At 54.6% G+C, this 21,830-nt stretch overlaps 1 protein-coding gene across 2 annotated transcripts; it reads right to left on the bottom strand.

Moving 5' to 3' along the window:
• Window positions 1–269: 269 nt before the first annotated feature.
• LOC119847811 (persulfide dioxygenase ETHE1, mitochondrial-like) lies at window positions 270–20,815 on the bottom strand. Of its 2 annotated transcripts, none has more exons than XM_043501824.1 (7): window positions 20,637–20,776; window positions 2,962–3,106; window positions 2,472–2,620; window positions 2,185–2,314; window positions 1,631–1,720; window positions 1,321–1,437; window positions 270–1,079 (listed from the first exon to the last, which is right to left on the bottom strand). In XM_043501824.1, exons 1-7 carry the CDS (start codon window positions 20,742–20,744, stop codon window positions 1,027–1,029), a joined length of 792 nt encoding a protein of 263 aa, XP_043357759.1. In that variant the 5' UTR covers window positions 20,745–20,776; the 3' UTR covers window positions 270–1,026. The 2 variants fall into 2 exon arrangements, with proteins under 2 accessions (XP_043357759.1, XP_038238846.1); XM_038382918.2 differs by lacking the exons at window positions 270–1,079; window positions 1,321–1,437; window positions 1,631–1,720; ... (1 more) ...; window positions 2,472–2,620; window positions 2,962–3,106 and adding exons at window positions 17,394–18,203; window positions 18,445–18,561; window positions 18,755–18,844; ... (1 more) ...; window positions 19,596–19,744; window positions 20,075–20,219 and having other exon boundaries at window positions 20,637–20,815.
• Between the last annotated feature and the right edge of the window lie 1,015 nt (window positions 20,816–21,830).

Genomic DNA, 21,830 nt, shown 5'->3' with positions numbered 1-21,830 from the left:
TCAGATCTCAGGGGTGGGAGGAAGGGATGGAAGCCAATTCTCCTTCCCTCTTGCCCTTTCTCTGGGCCAAGACCACGGGCAGGCTCCTGCAGCTGTTCCTAGGGTGGGAGATGAGGGGGTCTGGACCCCTGGGGTCGGTGGGGGAGAGCAAACCCCGGGAACAGGCTGGGGAAAGTGAGGGAGCAGCACCCCCTGGTGGGCAACTGCAGTAACACGGTGGCCCCATGGGCCCATCTCACCCAGCATCCTGCCTTGTGAAGCAAACTTGATTCCGATGGATCCAGCACAACTTTATTCTCTCCGCAGTGGTTCATTTCCAACCCTCTCCCTCCCTAAGACTGAGCCACATTCACAAATAGGGGTCCCCCCCCTCCCAGCCCAGAGTGGGGGAGACCTGCTCCCAGGTCTAGGCCCACTGGTGCCGACACCCCACAGAGCAGAGACAAGAGACAGTCCAGCTGGTGCAAATAGCAAGTGGAGGGAGCCCTGCAGCGCGAGTAGGACCCCCCAATTCAGCCACAGGGTGGGAAGCAGGGCCTGACAGAACTGAGCAGGGTCCCCCCGGGTACCCTATTATTCAAATGCAGAATATGGGGGCCTGGGGCCTCTCTCAGACCCCAATGCTGGCTGCAGGGGTTCCCTGCTGTCTGCACACCAGGCTCAGGAAAGGGGGGGGCCTTTGCTCCCCAGGAGAGACTAGCGGGAAGCCTCCACTCCACAGCGAATGCAGAGGAAGGTGCAAACTCCCTAATGCCAGACTGGGGGGGATCAGAGGAATTGGTGGGGATGTTGCAGTGGGGGAAGGGAAGCTGCCATGGTTGAAGATCATTAACCCTTCCCACTCAGGACCCCAAAGAGGGAGCCCCCAGATTTCGCTTAAGGGAGGGACCAAAGTGACAGTCAGAGACAGCCAGCCCCAGGCCAAAGGACCTGCCATTATCATAAGAGTCAATGAGAGGGCATGCCCTATGATGAGGTGGGCGGGGCTTAACACAAGGGGCGTGGCATTAGAGAAAGGGGGCCGGGCTAAGTCGCTGCATCCTGTATCCCACACTTGAGGTTCGCTGGGACCGCAAAGTCTGCAGAGGATGAAAAAAACAGAGACGTTAGACAGAGCGATAGGGGCCCTGGCCTCATCTACACCCCATGCCAGCCCTCAGCTGGGATAACACCACCCCCCGCTTTAACTACTAGACCCCCCACTCCCCGCCCAGCTCCGGGAGAGAGCCCAGGCGTCCTGGCTCCCAGCCCCCCGCTGCTCCAACCCTTTTCCCTCCCAGCCCCGGGAGAGAGCCCAGGCGTCCTGGCTCCCAGTCTCACCAATTTGTTGGGGTTGAGGAAGGTTCAAGCTGTTCATCAGCTGGACAAAGGCCTCGCAGCTCTGGGTCAGTCGGGGGTTCAGGGTCCTCTCCTCCTCCACCGTGGACACCGTCTGGCCTGCAGGGGGCGCCAGGGGCAGGTGAGAAACAGCACCAGCAGGGGGAGCCCCCATCCCACCCCTGTAGCACAACGCCCCTGCGGGCCCCCCACCCGGCTCCCTGGAGCACAGCGCCCCCTAGTGCCGGGCTGGGGCATCGGGGCCAGCCCTGACTGCCCCCACTGAGCCTCCTGGCGCCGTGCTCGGACTCACCCGTGTAGTCGTGGGCGGGGTAGATCAGACAGTCTCCGGGGAGCGTGAAGATTTTCTCGTGCACGGAGCGGTACAAGGTCTCCGGGGAGCCTGGGGGGCGGAGAGAATTGGGGCCTGGTTACCACGGGGTGAGGGACACGGCCAACCCCCTGGCTTGGCACCCCAGCCACCCCCGGCACTGCCTGGCCAAAGCTCCCTGGCACGGCACCCCCATCATCGCCCCAGCAGCCCCTGCCATCACCTTGGCAACCAGCAGCCACGTTCCCCAGGGCTATGCCCACTAGGAGGTGAACCCAGAGATGCTCCCTCCATCCCCATGGCAACTCCCAATCATGTCCCCCCCAAACACACACACCCCTCACCATGGCATCTCCAGGTCATGCCCAGCGGTTGTCACCATCGCCATGGCGGTCACCATCATATCCAAGGGATGCACCCTCCTGTCTCCACAGTAACTATTCACCAGCCCTCCAAGAAACCCCTCCCCCGGTAACACATGAACCCCCCCCCCGCACACACACACACCCCCACCCACCTCCCCAGCTCGCCCTCACCCTGCTGGAAGTCGGTGCGGCCGCAGCCCCGGATCAGCAGGGCGTCCCCGGTGAAGGCCATGGTCCTGTCACTGAGCACGTAGGTCAGGCAGCCGTCCGTGTGTCCGGGGGTGGAGCGGGCTTCCAGGGCCTGCAGACAGGGGGAGCCAGCGACATGACCCCTCCGTGGACCCAGGAGTCCTGGCTCCCAGCCCCCCCGTTCTAACCACTAGAACCCCAGGTCCTCCCAGAGCCGGGGAGAGAACCCAGGAGTCCGGGCTCCCAGCCCCAGTGCCCAGGTGACTTACGAAGGCCCCGAATTCCAGGGCGTGGCCCTCGCGGAGGAGGATGTCGGCCAAGGCCCCGCTGTCCTGGGAGATCGCGCTGCGGCAGCCTGGGAGCATCGTCTTCAGCAGCCTGGTGCCCGTGATGTGGTCTGCGTGGCAGTGGGTGTTGGCTGCGCGGAGCAGAACCAGGGATTTACAGATGGGAACCTAACCCGCTCCCCACCCCCTGAGCCAGCCGGTCCCTGCCCTGGGGTCAGATCAGGGCTGATTCCTCCTAGAGGGAACAGGCCTCGTGTCCCGCTCCCCACCCGCTGAGCCAGCCGGTCCCTGCCCTGGGGCCGGATTGGGGCCGATGCCCCCAGAGGGGACAGGGCCCGTGTCCCGCTCCCCACCCACTGAGCCAGCCTGTCCCTGCCTTGGGGCTGGATTTGAACAGGTGCCCCCTAAAGGGGAACGGCCCTGACCCCATCTCCTTCCACAACAAGACAGTCCCCATGGGAGCCGCTCTCACCTGCATACAGTAAGTTGAGGCCCAGCTCCTTCACCAGCTTCACGTCCCGTTTGGCCGTCTCCAGAACCGGGTCGATCAGAACCGCCTCCTTGGTCTTCAGGTCCGCGAGCAGGTAGGTGTAGGTGCAGCTCACGGGCTCAAAGAGCTGTGGAGGGGAGATCCAGTTAGCACCGGCAAGGGAGTGGGGTCTAGTAGTTAGAGCAGGGGGGTGGGAGCCAGGACTCCTGGGTTCTATTCCTCCCCCCCCCCCCAGCATGGCATCGGTTGACTGTTGATAAATCTCTTCCTCCCCGATAGAATCACCCCTGACAGCCCAGCAGGAGTAACCATCTCTTCACACCCAGCAGCTCCATCTCCCCAGCTCGGCACCCAGCCGTGTTACTGGGTTCCCAGCCTGCTCCCTGGGGCCCAAAATCATCCCCCCACCCCCACCCCCAGAGCCCACATGGACCTCGTAACCACAGCGCAGCCAGGAGGGAATGATCACGTCACGGCCCCGGGACTGGCGCCCCAGGACCCAACACCAGTGCACTGTATGCGCTCATCTCTACAGAACCCAGGAGTCCTGGCTCCCAGCCCCCCTCGCTCTAACCCCTAGACCCCACTCCCCTCCCAGAGATGGGGAGAGAACCCAGGAGTCCTGGCTCCCAGCCCCCTCTGCTCTAACCACTAGACCCCACTCCTCTCCCAGAACTGGGGATAGAACCCAGGAGTCCTGGCTCCCAACCCCTCCCCCCAACCACTAGACCCCACTCCCCTTCCAAAGCCAGGGAGAGAACCCAGGTGTCCTGGATCCCAGCCCCCATGCCTGGCGCTCACCTGCCGGAAGAGCAGCCCCTGGCCTTGGGCACGGCAGGTACAATGTGGTCTCAGGGTCATGGCCAGGGCGTGCTGGTGGCTGGAGCCTTGGGTGATGCGCTGGTGCCAGGCTGGGGGGGATGAGTCCTTTAAATGCCAGACGGTGGGGGCGGGAGGGGAGGAAGGAGGCGGAGGCAGAGGTGGGGAGGACAGGGCAGGCTGGAGATCTAAAAGAGGTTGGAGCTGGGGGGTGGGGCTGGGAGCCAGGACTCCTGGGTTCCACTCCTTTCCCTCCACCATGGCATCGGTTGCCGGTTGGTAAATTTCTCCCTCCCAGATAGAATCACCCCCCAGCAGGAGTTCCCGTCTCGTCACACCCAGCGGCTCCGGTTCCCCAGCCACGTTATTGCCACGGCACGTTCCCAGCCTGCTCCCGGGGCCCCGAAATCATCCCGCCCCCCACCCCCGGAGCCAGCACAGGGCTGGTAACCATGGCGCAGCCAGGAGGGAACGATCAAGTCACGCCCCTGGGACTGGGCCCAGGGACCCAACAGACAATGGGGCTGCACAGTGTGCGCTCATCTCTAGAGAACCCAGGAGTCCTGGCTCCCAGCCAGTCTAACCAGTCCTTTGCTCTTGCGGTGCAGTAGCACTGAACTCTGCCCTTTCAGCCCTTCTGGGCAGTGACAGTCGTGGCAGGCAGGATTCTCGCTCACCTGCCTTCTCGGGGACCCCCTGCCCCCCAACGGAGTCCCCCCTTCTCGCTATGGAAGCCTGGTCACCAGCCGGCCAGGGGCCTCCTCCAGATCTCTAGGCTCCCCTGCTTCCAATCCTGCGGTTTTTTGCTTTTCAGGAAGCAGCTGAGCTGTTTGTAGAGTGGCTGAGGAGAGGTAATGGGTTGGGGAGGGGGGAGCCCGGACACCTGAGTTCTCTCCCTGGCTCTGGGAAGGGAAGGCAGGGGGGTCTCGTGGGTTAGAGGAGGTGGGTCGGAGCCAGGATTCCTGGGTTCTCTCTCCAGTTCAGGCAGGTCCTTTCCCCTCTTGGTGTCTCAGTTTCCCTGCCTTGCAGCAGGCCAATCATTCCGAGCCAGGGAGTGGGTTGGCTCCCACCCCCGGGGGGCCAGTTAATTTTAGAGTGACCAAACAGCAAGTGTGAAAAATCAGGACGGGGTGGGGGGTAATAGGAGCCTATATATGAAAAAGACCCCAAAATTGGGATTGTCCCTATCAAATTGGGACACCTGGTCACCCTAGTTAATTTCAATGGAGTTGGATGTTCAGGGAGACACGCAGCGGGGTGGGGGATCCACGCAGAGCCACAAACAATCCCCATGCCCCGGCCCCCAAGCCACCCCTGCCACCCACTCCGTGCACCTGCCCTCCTGGGAGCCTTTCCCTAGGCACAGGACCCTTCTCCTCTAGGGGGTGCCAACTCCAATCCTCTGCCAGGTGAGCGACTGGCTAGCTCAGAGGGGCTTGGGGGGGAGAAATCAGACACTTATAGACATGTCAGCCTGGAAGGGACCTCGCTCGGCCATCCAGTCCAGTCCCCCGCACTGAGGCAGGGCTAGGTATTACCCAGCCCACCCCGGCAAGTGTTTGTCCCACCTGTTCTGCAAAACCTCCAGTGATGAAGATTCCACAACCTCCCTGGGAAATTTACCCCAGAGCTTAACCACCCTGACAGGTAGGAACTTTTTCCTAATGTCCAACCTAAACAGCCCTTGCTGCAGTTTAAGCCCATTGCTCCTTGTCCTGGCCTCAGTGCACAAGAACAATCTTCCACCCTCCTCTTAACCTTTTAGGTACTTAAAGACTGTTACCCTGTCGTCCCCCCGCCCCGCGTCCGTCTTCTCTTCTCCCAGCTAATTTCAATCTGCCCTTGTAGGCCATGTTTTCTAGATGGGGTAATACCTAGCCCTGCCTCGTTTTTATTGCTCATCCCTGGACTCTCCGATTTGCCCACATCTTTCGAGTGTGGTGCCCAGTACTGGATGCAAGACTCCAGGTGAGATGTCATCAGGGCTGAGCAGAGCTAAAGAATCACTTCTCGTGTTTTGCTTACAACACTCCTGATGAGACATCCCAGAAGAACGGCCTCTGGTTTTGCCACATCATCGTACTGTTGACTCACATTTAGCTTGTGATGCACTCTGACCCCCAGATCCCTTTCCGCAGGACTCCTTCATAGGCGGTCATTTCCCATTCTGTGTGTCTGCAACTGATTGTTCTTTCCAAAGTGGAGTACTTTGCATTTGTCCATATTGAATTTCATCCTATTTACTTCAGACCATTTCTCCAGTTTGTCCAGATCATTTTGAATCTTAATCCTGTCCTCCAGCATGCTAGTGTGACAAAGTAGGGGATTTTCTTAGTGTTTTGCATGAATATTGTGTGTGCCTCAGTTTCCCCGTATGCTGTGTGTGTAACGAGGGGGTGGGAGGGGGTTTGTTGTTGCAGGGGACCAGGTGTGTCCTCGCCTAGCAGCCGGGACCCCAGACACCGGTCTGGAGATTGGGAGCCAGCCGGGTCCAGCCGGGGACGAACAAAGGACCGCAGAGAGGGGCCCAGGCTGTCTGTTTACGTGGGATGGAAGACAAAGGGCAGAGGAGGGGCTGGTGGGGGAGGGGATTTAGGGGGCTCGGCTGGGGACAGGGAGCAGCCGGAGCCCATGGGGATGGGGACAGAGCCAGTTGGATGGTGCTGAGACTGGCCAGGCCCGAGGGCCCTGAGAACTGCCCGGGCTGGGTCCAGACATTCAATAAACCTCCTGTTTTATGCTGGCAGAGAGTCACTGCAGCTAGAGACTGGGGGGCATTGCGCCCTCTGGGGGTGGGGGTCCCGGGGGCCCAAAGTGAGGACTACCTGAGGGGGCCCACGGCAGAGCCAGGCTGCTGGAGGCTCAGAGAGATGCGGTTCCAGGAGGCACTGGAGCCCATTAACCCCCATGAGAGATTGTGACCTCCAAGAAGGGCTATCACACTGGGGGGTTCGTCCCAGGGGCTGTACGGAGCCGAGAGAGCCCGGGGCCTGGAAGACTGTGACAGCTTGCAACCCCTTCCAGCTTGGTATTGTCCTCAGACTTTATAAGTGTGTTCTCTATGCCATTATCCAAATCACTGAACAGAACCAGACCCAGGACAGATCCCTCCAGGACCCCACTCGAGGGTCCTTCCAGCTTGACTGCGAATCGCTCATAACTGCTCCCTGGGAGCGGTTTTCCAACCAGTTGTGCACCCACCTTCGAGTAGGTTTGTCTAGGTTGGATTTCTCTGGTTTGTTTATGATACATGTGAGACTGTATCAAAAGCCTTACTCAAGTCAAGATATACCACGTCTACCGCTTCCCCCCCGATCCACCAGGCTTATTACCCTGTTAAAGAAGGATCTGAGGTTGGTTTGACACGATTTGTTCTTGACAAATCCATGCCGAGTGTTACTTATCACCTGATTATCTTCTCGGTGCACACAAACAGATTGTGTGATTATTTGCTCCATTATCTTTCCAGGTACCGAAGTGAAGCTGACTGGTCTGTAATTTCCTGGTTGTCCTTATTCCCCTTTTTGTAGCTAGGTACAATATTTGCCCTTTTCCAGTCCTCTGGCATCTCTCCTGTCCCCCAGGAATTCTCACAGAGAATCGCTACAGGTTTCAGAGTGGTAGCGGTGTTAGTCTGTATCAGCAGAAAGAACGAGGAGTCCTTATGGCACCTTAGAGACTAACAAATTTATTTGAGCATAAGCTTTTGTGGGCTAAAGCCCACTTCATCAGATCCATGCAGTGAAAAATACAGTAGGAAGTTATATATATACACAGAGAACATGAAACAATGGGGGTTGCCACACCAACTCTTAACGAGACCAATCGATTAAGGTGGGCTATTATCAGCAGAAGAAAAAAAAAACTTTTGTAGTGATAATCAGGATGGCTCATTTCAAACAGTTGACAAGAAGGTGTGAGTAACAGTAGGGGAAAGTTAGCCTGGGGAAATAGTTTTTAGTTTATGTAATGATTCATCCATTCCCAGTCTGTATTCAAGCCTAATTTAATGTTGTTCAATTTGCAAATTAATTCCAGTTCTGCTGTTTCTTGTTGGAGTCTGTTTTTGAAGTTTTTTTGTTAAATAATTGCAACTTTTAGGTCTGTAATTGAGTGTCCAGGGAGGTTGAAGTGTTCTACAGCTGGTTTTTGAATGTTATAATTCTTGACGTCTGATTTGTGTCCATTTATTCTTTGCGTAGAGACTGTCCGGTTTGGCCAATGTACATAGATTCATAGACACTAAGGTCAGAAGGGACCATTCTGATCATCTAGTCCAACCTCCTGCACAAGGCAGGCCACAGAATCTCACCCACCCACTCCTACGAAAAACCTCACCTATGTCTGAGCTATTGAAGTCCTCAAATCGTGGTTTAAAGACTTCAAGGAGCAGAGAAGCCTCCCTCAAGTGACCCGTGCCCCATGCTACAGAGGAAGGCGAAAAACCTCCAGGGCCTCTTCCAATCTGCCCTGGAGGAATATTCCTTCCCGACCCCAAATATGGCGATCAGCTAAACCCTGAGCATATGGGCAAGATTCACCAGCCAGATACTACAGAAAATTCTTTCCTGGGTAACTCAGATCCCATCCATCTAATATCCCATCTCAGGGGATTCGGCCTATTTACCCTGAATATTTAAAGATCAATTACTTACCAAAATCACATTATCCCATCATACCATCTCCTCCATAAACTTATCGAGTAGAATCTTAAAGCCAGACAGATCTTTTGCCCCCAGAGGGCAAAGGGGCATTGCTGGCACATGATGGCATACATCACATTGGTAGATGTGCAGGTGAACAAGCCTCTGATAGTGTGGCTGATGTGATTAGGCCCTATGATGGTGTCCCCTGAATAGATACGTGGACAGAGTTGGCAACGGGCTTTGTTGCAAGGACAGGTTCCTGGGTTAGTGGTTCTGTTGTGTGGGGTGTGGTTGCTGGTGAGTATTTGCTTCAGATTGGGGGGCTGTCTGTAAGCAAGGACTGGCCTGTGTCCCAAGATCTGTGAGAGTGATGGGTCGTCCTTCAGGATAGGTTGTAGATCGTTGATGATGCGTTGGAGAGGTTTTAGTTGGGGGCTGAAGGTGATGGCTAGTGGCGTTCTGTGATTTTCTTTGTTGGGCCTGTCCTGTAGTAGGTGACTTCTGGGTACTCTTCTGGCTCTGTCAATCTGTTTCTTCACTTCAGCAGGTGGGTATTGTAGTTGTAGGAATGCATGATAGAGATCTTGTAGGTGTTTGTCTCTCTCTGAGGGGTTGGAGCACATGCGGTTATATCGTAGGGCTTGGCTGTAGACAATGGATCGTGTGGTATGCTCTGGATGAAAGCTAAAGGCATGTAGGTAGGAATAGCGGTCAGTAGGTTTCCGATATAGGGTGGTGTTTATGTGACCATCGCTTATTAGCACCGTAGTGTCCAGGAAGTGGATCTCTTGTGTGGACTGGTCCAGGCTGAGGTTGATGGTGGGATGGAAATTGTTGAAATCATGGTGGAATTCCTCAAGGGCTTCTTTTCCGTGGGTCCAGATGATGAAGATGTCATCAATGTAGCGCAAGTAGAGTAGGGGCATTAGGGGACGAGAGCTGAGGGAGTGGTGTTCTAAGTCAGCCATAAAAATGTTGGCATCCTGTGGGGCCATGCGGGTACCCATCGCAGTGCTGCTGATTTGAAGGTATACATTGTCCCCAAATGTGAAATAGTTATGGGTGAGGACAAAGTCACAAAGTTCAGCCACCAGGTTAGCCGTGACATTATCGGGGATACTGTTCCTGATGGCTTGTAGTCCATCTTTGTGTGGAATGTTGGTGTAGAGGCTTCTACATCCATAGTGGCCAGGATGGTGTTTTCAGGATGGAAGATCACCAAGATCGCTAGTGGCTCAGAGATCTCATCAGCTGGTTCCTTACGTATCCAAGGCCGGATTTCGTCAGGCCCTGCCGACTTGAAGACATGGAACTTATCTAAGTAATTCTTAACTCGCTCTTTCCCTCTTGTAGCCTCAGATCCTGCCCCATGTCTGCTGACATTCACTATGGTAGTCGGCTGATAAAAACGGAAACAAAAAAAGCATTTAACACTTCAGCCATCGCTTCATTTTCTGTTACTGGCTCTCCATTCTCACTGAGTAATGGACCTGTCCATCCTTGGTCTTCCTCTTGCTTTTCACGTATTCACAGAATGTTTTCTTGTTGCCCTTTCTGTCCCTAGCTGATTTAATCTTGTTTTGTGCCTTGGCCTTTCTCATTTTGTCCCGACATGTGTCGTGTGTTTATATTCACCCTTCGCAATCTGACCTAGTTTCCACTTTTTGAAGGATTCTTTTCTGCGTTTCAGCTCATTGACGATCCCCTGGTAAGCCAGAGTGGTCTCTTGCCATCCTTCCTATGCAGCGGGGTAGTTTGTTCTTGTGCCCTTAATAACGTCTCTTTAAAAACTGCCCTGAACTCTGTGGCCCTTAGACTTGCTTCCCACGGGATCTCACCCCCAATTCACTGAGTTCACTGAAGTCGGCCTTCTCCAACTCCATTGTCTGATCTCTGCTGTTTTCCCTCCTACCGTTCCTTAGCAGTGTGAGCTCTGTCATTTCCTGACCCCTTTCACCCAAGCTGCCGTCCACCTGCAGATTCTCAACCAGTTCCTCCTGTGGGTCAGAACCAAATCCAGAACCGCCTCCCCCTCGCTGCTTTCCCCAAAGCTGTCTCCAATGCATTCCAAGATCTGTGCCCGGCGGTGTTATTTTCCCAGCTGTTCTCTGGGTGGTTGAAACCCCCCGTTGCCACCATGGCCTGGGCTTTGGATGATTTTGTGAGTTGTTTAAAAAAAGCCATACCCACCTCTTCTTCCTGGTTAGCTGGTCTGTCGCTAACCCTACCATGGCATCCCCGCCTGCTTGTTACCCCTTTTATCCCTACCCGGAGACTTTCAGCAAGTCCGTCTCCTATTTACATCCCAGCCTCAGAGAAGGTGCAGACACCTTTGCTATACCAGGCAACCCCTCCTCCCTTTATCCCTGCCCACCTGAGTAAACCGTGCTGTTGTATACCGATATTGCAGTCACGGGAGTTAACCTGCCAAGTCATTGTGATGCACCTTCTGTTGTAATTGGGATTATTCACTGGGATCTCTAGCCCTTCCTGTTTACTCCCCATACTTCGTGCATTAGCACACAGGCATCTAGGACGATCATTAGATTTGCCCTTTAGTGTCTCCTCTGCCCCTGCCCACATTCCCCCCAGATTCCAACCCTTCACCCAGGTTCTGCCGCCTTGGCTGGCATCATATAACCTCAACCCAACACACCTGTGATGTGGGCCTGATATAAACATGGGGCAGGAGGGTGGGAACTGGAGATTGGCCACACCCCGCATTTCACAGGCCACCTGGCTGAGAGCAGGTGGGCCTGGGAGCCAGAACTCCTGGGTTTGCGCCTCAGTTCTGGGAGGGGAGTCTAGTGGTTAGAGCAGGCGGGGTTGGGAGCCCGGACTCCTGGGATCTATCCCTGGCTCTGGGAGGAGAGTGATGTCTAGTGGTTAGAGCAGGGGCAAGCTGGGAGCCAGGACTCCTGGGTTCTGTCACGGTTCTGGGAGGGGAAAGGAATCTAGTGGTTAGAGTAAGGGGGCTGTAGGACCCAGGTCTACTGGGTTCTATCCCCAGCTGTCCTGCACAGATTTCCGCTCTTTCTGCCTCAGTTTCCCTCACTGTATAATAGGGTTAAGTTTGCTTGACTCAGTTTCCCCAGGGAAGGAAAGGTTTGTCAGGGTCCACTAATTAACCTGTGTTAATTGTTTTAAGATCCAGGGCTGGAAGCAACAGCAGAGAATGCTGCCGGGGCAGCTTGGCGAGATGGTGCCAGGCTCCCTGCTCTGGGGGGAATTCTGCATCAAAAAAACAAAAAGTTCTGCGCACAACATGTAAAAACCCTGTGCATTTTCTTAGAATCATAGAATCATAGAATATCAGAGTTGGAAGGGACCTCAGGAGGTCATCTAGTCCAACCCTCTGCTCAAAGCAAGACCAATTGGGGGAGATGGTTGGGAGATGTCCAGGTAATCTCCACGCCAGATTTTAGCATTGAGAGGGAAGAAGATGAAGTAAGAAAGGATACAGCCGTGGGTAGAAGAATGTATATAAGGAGCGAGGGCAGTGTGGATACCAGTCTAATAGGTTATACTGGCTGTAGAATGACTGTGCCTAATAGGGTACAAAATGTGAGCGAGGCCAAACAGCAAAAATTAAGATGTTTGTACACCAATGCGAGGAGCCTAGGTAACAAAATGGAGGAACTAGAGCTACTGATGCAAGAAGTGAAACCAGATATTATAGGGATAACAGAAACATGGTGGAATAGTAGTCATGACTGGACTACAGGTATTGAAGGGTATGTGCTGTTTAGGAAAGACAGAAACAAAGGTAAAGGGGGTGGAGTAGCATTGTATATCATAGAATCATAGAATATCAGAGTTGGAAGGGACCTCAGGAGATCATCTAGTCCAACCACCTGCTCAAAGCAGGGCCAAGCCCTAATTTTTGCCCCAGATCCCTAAATCAATGATGAGGTAGAATGTAAAGAAATAAGAAGCGATGCAATGGATAAGACAGAGTCCGTCTGGGCAAAAATTACATTGGGGAAGAAAACTAGTAAAGCCTCTCCTACGATAGTGCTTGGGGTGTGCTATAGACCGCCGGGATCTAATTTGGATATGGATAGAGCCCTTTTTAATGTCTTTAATAAAATAAATACTAATGGAAACTGCGTGATCATGGGAGACTTTAACTTCCCAGATATAGACTGGAAGACCAGTGCTAGTAATAATAATAGGGCTCATATTTTCCTAGATGCGATAGCTGATGGATTCCTTCAACAAGTAGTTGCTGAACCGACTAGAGGGGATGCCATTTTAGATTTCATTTTGGTGAGTAGTGAGGACCTCATAGAAGAAATGGTTGTAGGGGATAATCTTGGCTCAAGTGATCATGAGCTAATTCAGTTCAAACTGAACAGAAGGATTAACAAAAATAAATCTGCAACTAGAGTTTTTGATTTCAAAAGGGCTGACTTTCAAAAATTAAGGAAATTAGTTAGGGAAGTGGATTGGACTGAAGAATGTATGGATCTAAAGGTAGAGGAGGCCTGGGATTACTTTAAATAAAAGCTGCAGAAGCTATCGGAAGCTTGTTTCCCAAGAAAGGGGAAAAAATTCATAGGAAGGAGTTGTAGACCAAGCTAGATGAGCAAGCATTTTAGAGAGGTGATTAAGAAGAAGCAGAAAGCATACAGGGAGTGGAAGATGGGAGGGGTCAGCAAGGAAAGCTACCTAATTGAGGTCAGAACATGTAGGGATAAAGTGAGACAGACTAAAAGTCGAGTAGAGTTGGACCTTGCAAAGGGAATTAAAACCAATAGTAAAAGGTTCTGTAGCCATATAAATAAGAAGAAAACTAAGAAAGAAGAAGTGGGGCTGCTAAACACTGAGGATGGAGTGGAGGTTAAAGATAATCTAGGCATGGCCCAATATCTAAACAAATACTTTGCCTCAGTCTTTAATAAGGCTAAAGAGGATCTTGGGGATAATGGTAGCATGACAAATGGGAATGAGGATATGGAGGTATATATTACCATATCTGAGGTAGAAGCGAAACTCAAAACAGCTTAATGGGACTAAATCGGGGGGCCCAGATAATCTTCATCCAAGAATATTAAAGGAATTGGCACCTGAAATTGCAAGCCCATTAGCAAGAATTTTTAATGAATCTGTAAACTCAGGAGTAGTACCGAATGATTGGAGAATTGTTAATATAGTTCCTATTTTTAAGAAAGGAAAAAAAAGTGATCCAGGTAACTACAGGCCAGTTAGTTTGACATCTGTAGTATGCAAGGTCCTGGAAAAAATTTTGAAGGAGAAATTAGTTAACGACATTGAAGTCAATGATAAATGGGACAAAATACAACATGGTTTTACAAAAGGTAGATCGTGCCAAACCAACCTGATCTCCTTTTTGAAAAAGTAACAGATTTTTTAGATAAAGGAAATGCAGTGGATCTAATTTACCTAGATTTCAGTAAGGCATTTGATACCGTGCCACATGGGGAATTATTAGTTAAATTGGAGAAGATGGGGATCAATATGAACATCAAAAGATGGATAAGGAATTGGTTAAAGTGGAGACTGCAACGGGTCCTACTGAAAGGCGAACTGTCAGGCAGGAGGGAGGTTACCAGTGGAGTTCCTCAGGGATCGGTTTTGGGACCAATCTTATTTAATCTTTTTATTACTGACCTTGGCACAAAAAGTGGGAGTGTGCTAATAAAGTTTGCAGATGATACAAAGCTGGGAGGTATTGCCAATTCAGAGAAGGATCGGGATATTATACAGGAGGATCTGGATGACCTTGTAAACTGGAGTAATAGAAATAGGATGAAATTTAATGGTGAGAAGTGTAAGGTTATGCATTTAGGGATTAATAACAAGAATTTTAGTTATAAGTTGGGGACGCATCAATTAGAAGTAACAGAAGAGGAGAAGGACCTTGGAGTATTGGTTGATCATAGGATGACTATGAGCTGCCAATGTGATATGGCTGTGAAAAAAGCTAATGCGGTTTTGGGATGCATCAGGAGAGGTATTTCCAGTAGGGATAAGGAGGTTTTAGTACCGTTATACAAGGCACTGGTGAGACCTCACCTGGAATACTGTGTGCAGTTCTGGTCTCCCATGTTTAAAAAGGATGAATTCAAACTGGAGCAGGTACAGAGAAGGGCTACTAGGATGATCCGAGGAATGGAAAACTTGTCTTATGAAAGGAGACTTAAGGAGCTTGGCTTGTTTAACATAACTAAAAGAAGGTTGAGGGGAGAGATGATTGTTCTCTATAAATATATCAGAGGGATAAATACAGGAGAGGGAGAGGAATTATTTAAGCTCAGCACCAATGTGGACACAAGAACAAATGGGTATAAACTGGTCACCAGGAAGTTTAGACTTGAAATCAGACGAAGGTTTTTAACCATCAGAGGAGTGAAGTTTTGGAATAGTCTTCCAAGGGAAGCAGTGGGGGCAAAAGATCTCTCTGGTTTTAAGATTCTACTTGATAAGTTTATGGAGGAGATGGTATGATGGGATAATATGATTTTGGTAAGTAATCGATCTTTAAATATTCAGGGTAAATAGGCCGAATCCCCTGAGATGGGATATTAGATGGATGGGATCTGAGTTACCCAGGAAAGAATTTTCTGTAGTATCTGGCTGGTGAATCTTGCCCATATGCTCAGGGTTTAGCTGATCGCCATATTTGGGGTCGGGAAGGAATTTTCCTCCAGGGCAGATTGGAAGCAGCCCTGGAGGTTTTTCGCCTTCCTCTGTAGCGTGGGGCACGGGTCACTTGAGGGAGGCTTCTCTGCTCCTTGAAGTCTTTAAACCACGATTTGAGGACTTCAATAGTTCAGACATAGGTGAGGTTTTTCGTAGGAGTGGGTGGGTGAGATTCTGTGGCCTGCGTTGTGCAGGAGGTCAGACTAGATGATCAGAATGGTCCCTTCTGACCTTAGTATCTATGAATCAATCCCCAATTTTTGCCCCTGATCCCTAAATGGCCCCCTCAAGGATTTTAGCAGGCCAATGCTCAAACCACTGAGCTATCCCACCCCTCAAATCCCATATAATCCCCTCACTTTCAACTATTTTGGTAATTTATTGCAAAATCCCTGTCAGCGAGTCTGTCTGTAACGACACAGATGACCCCCCAGGAGCAGAGAGGGACAGAATCCCCTGTGCCCATGTGGATCCTTTCTGCAGGCTCATGGTGTAGGTTACCCGGAAACATGGGAGCTGGGGGGTAAGGCAGAGAGAGAACTGACGGCACAGAGAACGCATTAGCATAGTGGGATCTGTCCCAGTCTCTTCCCAGGCAGAGGTGAGGGGGCTCCCTGCTTCTCAGTGGGCAAACACACCCCAAGACCCACGTAGCTACTCCTAGCCCCCCCACCCTTCCTCAGCTTCCCCTCCCTCATCAGGATCCTTGTCCTATGGACCGTTCCCCCTCAGCCCTGTGCCCTCATCTCTCCCTTCCCCTGGAGATTGACTCCCCTTTCCCATCCCACTGCCCCACCCCCACCCCCAGGCTCCAAAAACTCCCGCTCTGCCACTGGGGAACTCTCCTCTCCAACTCCACTGGGGTCCCTCTGCTTCCCCCTCATACCGAACTGACCCCTTACTTGCCTGGCCCATTCCCAAGTCCCTAGCACAGGGAGCCACAGCTGGAGAACCCCGCTCCTGGAGAAGGGGACTTGCCTGTGTAGCATGAAAATCAGTGAGCAGGTGCCCCCCCTCCCTAAATGGCACCCCGGCCAAGGCTCCCCATGGTTTCCCCACAGTTGCTTGGGTCAGCCCCATGCCTCTGCAGGGCAGGCATGGCAACGTGGACAAGGGGCACACACCGGGGCTGCCTGCCAGTGGGGAGCGCAGGCCTCTGGCTGCACGGAGGTGGGGGAGATCACCCTGCAGCCCCCCCCCCCGTCCCCTGACACAGACTCAGCAGTGCACCTGACACAGCAGAAGGGCCTGCTTTTCTGCAGCAAGCACACCGCAAGAGCAAGCGAGAGGGACAGTCTGGCATGCCCAGCCCCAGTGGTGATTTACACACACACCCCCCGCTGCTCCCAACGTGCCCGCTTGGGACCGCTGCCAGGGAAGGGCGCATGGCCCCTCGCGTAGCTTCCTCAGCGGAAACTCATATTCTGCAGGGAAACAAAGAAAATCTGAGGGGGACCCAAATTCTGCACATGCGCAATGGTGCGCAATTGCCCCAGGAGTGTCTCACAGCTGCTGGCTAGCTAAGGTGTCCAACCCCCCCACTTATTTACCCAGACCCTCCTCTTGGTAGCCAAAAAGGGAGCCCCTTTTATAGCCCTGGTCCTTTCCCAGCATGCCTTGCTGCCCAGCTTACAACACCCATCAACCCTGGGGACTACATCTCCCACAATTCCTTTCTTTCAGGGCTGCAGCCTTAAAGGGGCAACACCCCTTATTGAAGGGGGTGTCTAGGGTGGCTCTATCCCAACCCTGTGGAGTTCACTGGGCAGAAAGACCTTCCCCCTCCAGCTGGGATGGAGCCCCACTAGCATTGCACCTGGCTCTGGGGTGGCGTCCAGGTGGCTGAGCCTGTTTTCAGGGGTCAGGGTGGGTGGGAACAGACCAAGGGATGGGGGGGTTCCCTTTTTTAAGCAGTGTGGGCTGTGGCCAGGGTTTACCCCTCCCTGGAGAGGCAGGAAGGGAAAAGGAAAGAACTATCAGGAGGGGAGGAAGTAAGGAATGGGGGGTGACGAGTTCAGATCTCAGGGGTGGGAGGAAGGGATGGAAGCCAATTCTCCTTCCCTCTTGCCCTTTCTCTGGGCCAAGACCACGGGCAGGCTCCTGCAGCTGTTCCTAGGGTGGGAGATGAGGGGGTCTGGACCCCTGGGGTCGGTGGGGGAGAGCAAACCCCGGGAACAGGCTGGGGAAAGTGAGGGAGCAGCACCCCCTGGTGGGCAACTGCAGTAACACGGTGGCCCCATGGGCCCATCTCACCCAGCATCCTGCCTTGTGAAGCAAACTTGATTCCGATGGATCCAGCACAACTTTATTCTCTCCGCAGTGGTTCATTTCCAACCCTCTCCCTCCCTAAGACTGAGCCACATTCACAAATAGGGGTCCCCCCCCTCCCAGCCCAGAGTGGGGGAGACCTGCTCCCAGGTCTAGGCCCACTGGTGCCGACACCCCACAGAGCAGAGACAAGAGACAGTCCAGCTGGTGCAAATAGCAAGTGGAGGGAGCCCTGCAGCGCGAGTAGGACCCCCCAATTCAGCCACAGGGTGGGAAGCAGGGCCTGACAGAACTGAGCAGGGTCCCCCCGGGTACCCTATTATTCAAATGCAGAATATGGGGGCCTGGGGCCTCTCTCAGACCCCAATGCTGGCTGCAGGGGTTCCCTGCTGTCTGCACACCAGGCTCAGGAAAGGGGGGGGCCTTTGCTCCCCAGGAGAGACTAGCGGGAAGCCTCCACTCCACAGCGAATGCAGAGGAAGGTGCAAACTCCCTAATGCCAGACTGGGGGGGATCAGAGGAATTGGTGGGGATGTTGCAGTGGGGGAAGGGAAGCTGCCATGGTTGAAGATCATTAACCCTTCCCACTCAGGACCCCAAAGAGGGAGCCCCCAGATTTCGCTTAAGGGAGGGACCAAAGTGACAGTCAGAGACAGCCAGCCCCAGGCCAAAGGACCTGCCATTATCATAAGAGTCAATGAGAGGGCATGCCCTATGATGAGGTGGGCGGGGCTTAACACAAGGGGCGTGGCATTAGAGAAAGGGGGCCGGGCTAAGTCGCTGCATCCTGTATCCCACACTTGAGGTTCGCTGGGACCGCAAAGTCTGCAGAGGATGAAAAAAACAGAGACGTTAGACAGAGCGATAGGGGCCCTGGCCTCATCTACACCCCATGCCAGCCCTCAGCTGGGATAACACCACCCCCCGCTTTAACTACTAGACCCCCCACTCCCCGCCCAGCTCCGGGAGAGAGCCCAGGCGTCCTGGCTCCCAGCCCCCCGCTGCTCCAACCCTTTTCCCTCCCAGCCCCGGGAGAGAGCCCAGGCGTCCTGGCTCCCAGTCTCACCAATTTGTTGGGGTTGAGGAAGGTTCAAGCTGTTCATCAGCTGGACAAAGGCCTCGCAGCTCTGGGTCAGTCGGGGGTTCAGGGTCCTCTCCTCCTCCACCGTGGACACCGTCTGGCCTGCAGGGGGCGCCAGGGGCAGGTGAGAAACAGCACCAGCAGGGGGAGCCCCCATCCCACCCCTGTAGCACAACGCCCCTGCGGGCCCCCCACCCGGCTCCCTGGAGCACAGCGCCCCCTAGTGCCGGGCTGGGGCATCGGGGCCAGCCCTGACTGCCCCCACTGAGCCTCCTGGCGCCGTGCTCGGACTCACCCGTGTAGTCGTGGGCGGGGTAGATCAGACAGTCTCCGGGGAGCGTGAAGATTTTCTCGTGCACGGAGCGGTACAAGGTCTCCGGGGAGCCTGGGGGGCGGAGAGAATTGGGGCCTGGTTACCACGGGGTGAGGGACACGGCCAACCCCCTGGCTTGGCACCCCAGCCACCCCCGGCACTGCCTGGCCAAAGCTCCCTGGCACGGCACCCCCATCATCGCCCCAGCAGCCCCTGCCATCACCTTGGCAACCAGCAGCCACGTTCCCCAGGGCTATGCCCACTAGGAGGTGAACCCAGAGATGCTCCCTCCATCCCCATGGCAACTCCCAATCATGTCCCCCCCAAACACACACACCCCTCACCATGGCATCTCCAGGTCATGCCCAGCGGTTGTCACCATCGCCATGGCGGTCACCATCATATCCAAGGGATGCACCCTCCTGTCTCCACGGTAACTATTCACCAGCCCTCCAAGAAACCCCTCCCCCGGTAACACGTGAACCCCCCCCCCGCACACACACACACCCCCACCCACCTCCCCAGCTCGCCCTCACCCTGCTGGAAGTCGGTGCGGCCGCAGCCCCGGATCAGCAGGGCGTCCCCGGTGAAGGCCATGGTCCTGTCACTGAGCACGTAGGTCAGGCAGCCGTCCGTGTGTCCGGGGGTGGAGCGGGCTTCCAGGGCCTGCAGACAGGGGGAGCCAGCGACATGACCCCTCCGTGGACCCAGGAGTCCTGGCTCCCAGGCCCCCCGTTCTAACCACTAGAACCCCAGGTCCTCCCAGAGCCGGGGAGAGAACCCAGGAGTCCGGGCTCCCAGCCCCAGTGCCCAGGTGACTTACGAAGGCCCCGAATTCCAGGGCGTGGCCCTCGCGGAGGAGGATGTCGGCCAAGGCCCCGCTGTCCTGGGAGATCGCGCTGCGGCAGCCTGGGAGCATCGTCTTCAGCAGCCCGGTGCCCGTGATGTGGTCTGCGTGGCAGTGGGTGTTGGCTGCGCGGAGCAGAACCAGGGATTTACAGATGGGAACCTAACCCGCTCCCCACCCCCTGAGCCAGCCGGTCTCTGCCCTGGGGCCGGATCGGGGCCGATGCCCCCAGAGGGGACAGGCCCCGTGTCCCGCTCCTCACCCACTGAGCCAGCCGGTCCCTGCCCTGGGGCTGGATCGGGGCCGATGCCCCCTAGAGGGACACGGAGCCTTTCCCAATTCTCCACCCCCTGAGCCAGCCGGTCCCTGCCCTTGGGCCGGATCAGGGCTGGTGCCCCCGAGAGGGGAAAGGCCCCGTGTCCCATTCTCCACCTGCCTCCCAGGGCTGCTCTCACCTGCATACAGCAAGTTGAGGCCCAGCTCCCTCACCAGCTCCGCGTCCCGCTTGGCCGTCTCCAGAACCGGGTCGATCAGAACCGCCTCCTTGGTCTTCAGGTCCGCAAGCAGGTAGGTGTAGGTGCAGCTCACAGGCTCAAAGAGCTGTGGAGGAGAGATCCAGTTAGCACCAGCAAGGGAGCGGGGTCTAGTAGTTAGAGCGGATGGGCTGGGAGCCAGGAGTCCTGGGTTCTACCCATGGTTCTGGTGCTATCCCTCCTGCCTCTCCTTCCCCATCGGTCATTCCCAGCTCCAGGCTCCCTTTGCCCTGGGAGCGGGACAGGAAGTCAGGAATCCCGCAGGCAGGGCGTGGAAGTTACAGCACCAAGGATCTGATCAGACCAGCAATAAGGAGGGCTGGGATTTCCTGACTGGCAGAGCACGTTCTTCTGGGGAGAGAACCCAGGAGTTCTGGCTCCCAGCCCCCCCTGCTCTAACCACCAGCCCCCACTCCCCTCCCAGTGCCAGGGAGAGAACCCAGGAGTCCTGGCTCCCAGCCCCCAGGCCCGGCCCGGGGCTCACCTGCCGGAAGAGCAGCCCCTGGCGCTGGGCGCGGCGGGTGCAGTCGGGTCTCAGGGCCAGGGCGCGGCGGGCAGCCGCCGCTGCAGGGCGGCTCCGGGACAGCCACATCGCCGAGGCAGTGGGCGCTGCGCTGGTGCCAGCTGCGGGGACGGGCCCTTTAAATGCCAGGAGTAGTTGGGGAGAACGGAAGGGGGCGGGGACAGGGAGCCTGGAGCCCTTAAAGGGGCAGCTGCACCGGGGGCGGGGGAGCTGGGTCCGTGGACATAGAGATGCTCCTGGCACACGAGGGAAGGGTAACACACACACACACACACACACACACACATACACACACACCACACTCACATGGGAAGGATAACACAGAGAGATACACACACTAGGAAAGGGTAACACACACACGCACACACACACGTGCATAGAAATATGGAGTGCCACACATGTAAACACATGGTTCCAGATATACACACGAATACACACACACTAGGGAAGGTTAACACAAACAGATAGACACACTAGGGAAGGGTAACACCCACACACAGAGACATGTGCGCAGAGATATGGAGTGCCACATATATACACACAGGGATATAATTACACACAGGGTTCCCGATACACACACAAGTCCCTCTCACAGACACACACTGTCCCTGGAATACAATTATACACACAGCAGCCCTGGCACATGCGCGCACATACACACAGATACAATTCAACACACACTGGCTTACACACATATCCAGAGCCCCCCTCTCTGTCTCACAATGTACACAGTGTTACACTTACACACACACTCAGTCACACACATACAGCCACACTGGGCTACAGTCACGCTGGCATACCCCAGGTGCACCAAGAACAAGACACAAGCACTCACAGGTCAGCCTCTTTGGAAACACACACTCACACACAGTAAAGATTTACCCCGCAACCTGTTAGTTGCACTGCTTTGTTACTGTAGGGTCTTCCAAGGACAATTAGCAAACACATGGAAGAGGGTACCACACTGGGCCCACAGCTACAGATCGAGTCCCCTTTAAATATGCAAATGAAGGTCGCAATCCCTATCCTGATTGGTCCATCCGGCTGGTAGTTTCATTCCCTGTTCATCTGATTAACCCTACAAATGCCAGATATAGGGGAGGCCGCATCACCTAGTGGAAAGGGGTGGGGTGAGGTATGGAGCCAGGACTCCTG

The sequence above is a fragment of the Dermochelys coriacea genome, chromosome 24, assembly GCF_009764565.3.
Source record: "Dermochelys coriacea isolate rDerCor1 chromosome 24, rDerCor1.pri.v4, whole genome shotgun sequence".
NCBI lineage: Eukaryota > Metazoa > Chordata > Testudines > Dermochelyidae > Dermochelys > Dermochelys coriacea.
This window is presented reverse-complemented; position numbering and strand designations above follow the sequence as displayed.